Here is a 4,413-nt window from a genome sequence, read left to right as displayed (position 1 = left end):
CCTCCGAACGCTCACCTATGCCCTGGGCTCTCTTCCTTTCCGTCACCTTTTCCCGCTCAAGACCCTGCTTTCCATCTCCTAGGCTCCACTAGTAACTTTTCTTCAAGCCTCTGGCTAAACACACTAGGCTGCTCACCCCCACTCCCCGCCCCAGACATAGCTTTCCCTCAGTGCCCCCGCCACGAGTTTCCCGCCTTGCTGGCCCCTGGGAGGGGCCGAGGGCCCTCACCCCAGGAGCGGGGTTGGGAGGGCGGTGAGGCGGGCGCACGCGCGCCCCCACTCCCACGCCCCTCCCCTCCGGCAGCGCAACTCCCCCTGCTGCACCTCCCCTTGCGGGGAGGGAGCCGGAGGGGGCTCCCGGCGCCGTGCGGCAGACCTGCTCCGGCTGCGCGCTGCACCGCTCTCCTCCGGGAGTGGCAGCTGTGGTGGTGGCGGCTGCGACGGCGGCAGCGGCTTCTTGGGGCCTTTGGCTCGTAGGCACAGTGAGAGAAGAGAACCTAGGAGGCGAGCGCGCCTCAACTCCGAGCCTAACACCCTCTCCCTGTACCAGGCTCAGAGCTGCGCTACCGCGGGGACTTGCTACCTAGCATGGATTGTCTCTTGGCTCTGGTGCTCGCGTCCACTCTATACCTGCAGGCGGCCGCTGAGTTCGACGGAAGGTGAGTTGGACCCCGGGGCGTCCTCTTCCAGTGCTGATTTCTTACTCCCAACGCTGGAGTCCTCTTTCCAAGGGGATTTCTTAGTGTGAGAGGCGTCTCCCCTGCCACAAGTTGGGTCACGGACAGCAGGAGGACCTTTGAGCTACCTTGTGAGCGGGAGAACCCTGTCGCGACTCTGCGGGTCCCCGGAACCGCCCACCCAGGCCCCGGGCTCGGAAATTAGGTTGGGGAACTAGAAAAACTTAAATCCAAGATCTAGGCTCTAAGGTTTAGCCCCGCAATCAAGGGTGACGAACGGAGCCATCTCTTGGCTGGAAAACTATTTAAGCAGTGGGGTAAACTTCCATTTACTGGGGCGAAATTCCGGCTCGAAACTGCCACGGTGGTCACACATAGGAGTGGATACGAGGAGGCGACTGGACCTGTTTGCCTTCCTACTTTTTTTTTTTTTAAAGGAGGACTTAAAATAAGGACCGGGGTTCGGGGCTGGGAAGGGAGGGGGGAGGCGCTACGTGTGTGAGTGTGCCCGCACGCTGCTCCGCAGACTTGGGACGAGCCTGACTGCAGCGTGCTCTGACAGGTTCCAACAACCCCAGGCTCCGTCTCCGCTGTCACTCAGCTGATCCTCTGGCGGCGGCGTGCGGCGCCTCTTCCCCCGCCGCCGGATGCGCTCGGGCGGGTGTGTCGGTCGGGAGGGTGTGCCCCGTTACCCCATTCCACGCAATTACAAACTCTACAGTCTTGGAGCGCTGATCGCTGTTCGCGCAGAAAACGAGACAGGCGCAGTCAGGAGGGTTTTAACCTGGGTCACAGGGCTACTCAATCACCCTCCCTTCAGCGATTCCGTCCTTTGTTCCGCCATGGATCCTCCCTGAGCAGCCCCAAAGAAAGATGCCCGCACCTGTTTAACCTGTAATCTTGGAACGAATCAATTCCAAGATAGATGGGCTTTCTTGTACCTGAAAGAAATAGAGGGGAACCACTGGAGCGCTGTGAGGCAAAAGCACAGCTGCTTGTTCACCACCTGGTTGGAGGAAATAAAATGTTCGGGGTTATTTTGTACTCTGTGCCTTGGGGGTTAGGAGGAGGTTAAGGAAAGGGCATTTGAAAGATTGCGAGAGTTCAGGAAACGTGCCTAGCGGCCGGAGACAACACCTTTTGATTAAAAAAAAAATTTAAAGCAATTCTTTGCCTGTTGTGTTGTGAATTTCTTTCACACACATGTCCAACAAGAAATATATCACCTGATTATTCACACGATTTTAATATCGCCTGAAAAAGGCGTATAAAACAACCAATTGAAATGTTAATCTCTTGCACTCCCCAAAATGTCATTCAGGTGTGAATCTAAATAAGGAAACAATTTTCCAAATAAGGTCTCAGAGTGGAATCTGGAGGATAGATCCGTATACTGAAACTCAACACTTCCTTTAGCCCTTATTTACATTAGAGAGGAAAATAGTATGAGTTATTAATGCAGGATAGTTTCCTTTCATAGAGACACTTGATATGTCAGGTATACTTTTGTTTTATTTTCCCTAGGAACTTTTCCTGTCAGAGTTATATCTCGAAAAGAGTTCAGTTTCATTTAATTTTCAAAAGCCTCCCCTCTTTCTCTCCTTTCACCCTTTATATGAGACAGAGATGAACTATTTTTCTTCATTGACATCCCTGTTCTGTATTATTCAGTCACTCAAAAGTGACTCCCCCTTCCCCTTTCCAGTAACAGGTGGCCTGTCTTTGAGGAATCTCTTTTATTCAAGCTTCAGAAACCACCCTCTGAGTAGCAGCCCTGAGAATTCTTGATTTTAGTTGGTGACTGGTGTGGCGCTGTGGGCTAATGCACTGGACTGCAAAGTCATTTCAACACCAGGTCCGTGGTTCAAGCTCACCAGCCGCTCCTTGGAAACTGTATACAGGGTCGCTGTGGGTCATGACCGACTTGAAGGCACTTAACAACGACAACTTAAATAGGCGCTGTGGTAGTGATGACCAATCCGGCTGCTAACCTCAAGGTCAGCAGTTGGAAACTCAATTGTTCTGCCTGAAGAAAGATGGAGATTTCTGCTACGGTAAAGATTTCCAGGCTGGGAAACCCTATACAGGGTTGCTATGAGTCAGAACAGATTCAATGGCATACAACCACCATCACCATTTACAGTTAGGGAAAATTTAAGCTCCCCTTTTGTGTATTGAATGTGTATGTGTGTTTAGTTTGAGTGTCTTTGAGCCTGGCTCAGCAAGACTATATAGGGTTTCTGAGACTGTGCATCTTTGCAGGAGCAGAACCTCATCTTTCTCCCGCAGGCTGTTGGTGGGCCCGAACTGGTGACCTTGTGGTTCACAGTCCAGTGCTTATTTATCATGTAGAGCTGAAATTAGCTCATTACAGAACTATTTCAGTAAGGGTGATTGATCCCAAAATTTCTGCAGGCATGAAGGAGTTAGGAAATTGTTGTATGTATGTGTGTGTTTTTAAAGTCCGAAAAAAACAACAAAAAAAAATTTATTTTTAATTTCAAAAGTGTCTTTTTTTTTTTTTTTTCCTTTGATCTTTTGGTTTGGCAGGTGGCCCAGGCAAATAGTGTCATCCATTGGCTTGTGCCGTTATGGAGGAAGGATCGATTGCTGTTGGGGTTGGGCTCGCCAATCCTGGGGACAATGCCAGCGTGAGTATCATCCCCGGGGCCTTTACTACTTGCTAAGTGGGACTTTCCACCATCACTGATGACTTCCCTCCATATACCAAAGGGCTTATTACTGAGCAAGGATTGGCAGGGTGGGTCTGGCATATGTTTTCAGGGATAGTCCCTGACTCCTTATTCTGTCCCTCACAACCTATGCCACCTGTGCTAAGGTGCCAGTGTTTTTGTTCTCAGAGCGCCACCTAGGATGCTAACTTTAGCATGCATATCCTATGGTTCCAGCTCCTGTTTTCTCATTAGGCTCACTCCTTTCTTGCTCTAGGCTTTGAGATGAAAGATCATGAGTCTAGACTGTATTTACACTAAATAAATTCCGAACCACATAACACTTATAAAAGCCTTGCCATAGCTGTTATGTAAAGTAGGCCATTTGTAGGTTTTTGAAATGAGGTAGTATTGACTGTGTTCTAAATGGACCACCCAGTATAATCAAATAAAATCTCTGAAAAACCATCAGTCCTGAGTTCTATAAGTAATCAGCATCATGTAACAGATGTCAAATCAGAATACTGATTTTACCTTGGCCAGGATCTCAAATGCATATTTAACATTCAGAACCACATCACAAGAGCTTGAGAAATGTAATAATTTTTTTTCTAGCATTTTATCTGGTGCTACAATTTTATCCCCACTTGCCCATTTCTTCTCTCCTATCGCCCCCAAACTAGCCAAATAAATTTCTAGGTTATTTTTTGAGTATGACATGTTTGATGAGATGATGGGAATTAAGTTGGGTTCCACATTGAGATATGTGTTTCATTTCCTTAATGAGGAAGAGGCTAAGAGCAATAGAGAAGGGTATTTTAGCTTAGAGGAATCGAGTAGGGTAGTTCAGATGACTGGAGTTGAAAATTGGGAGCCTTCCTTAGAGATAAGGAGCTCTGGTAGTGTTGTTGTTGTTGTTGTTAAGTGCCGTGGAGTTAGTTCTGACTCATAGCGACCCTGTACAGGGTTTCCAAGGCTGGAAATCTTTACGGGAGCAGAAAGCCTCATCTTTCTCCCGCGGAGCAGCTGGTAGTTTCGAACTGCTGACCTTGCAGCTCGCAGCC

At 48.8% G+C, this 4,413-nt stretch overlaps 1 protein-coding gene across 2 annotated transcripts in view; it reads left to right on the top strand.

The window, feature by feature from the left end:
* Positions 1–588: 588 nt before the first annotated feature.
* NPNT (nephronectin) overlaps positions 589–4,413 on the top strand; it is a 113,626-nt gene continuing 109,801 nt past the window's right edge. For both annotated transcript variants that reach the window (XM_006869335.1, XM_006869334.1), the window contains exons 1-2: positions 589–659; positions 3,228–3,328. In XM_006869335.1, the coding sequence (XP_006869397.1) occupies positions 589–659; positions 3,228–3,328 (172 nt within the window). The remainder of the gene's footprint in view (positions 660–3,227; positions 3,329–4,413) is intronic.

The sequence above is a fragment of the Chrysochloris asiatica genome, unplaced genomic scaffold (assembly GCF_000296735.1).
Source record: "Chrysochloris asiatica unplaced genomic scaffold, ChrAsi1.0 scaffold00129, whole genome shotgun sequence".
Lineage (NCBI taxonomy): Eukaryota > Metazoa > Chordata > Mammalia > Afrosoricida > Chrysochloridae > Chrysochloris > Chrysochloris asiatica.
The sequence above is the reverse complement of the archived record's forward strand: the minus strand, read 5'-3'. Positions and strand labels throughout refer to the sequence as shown.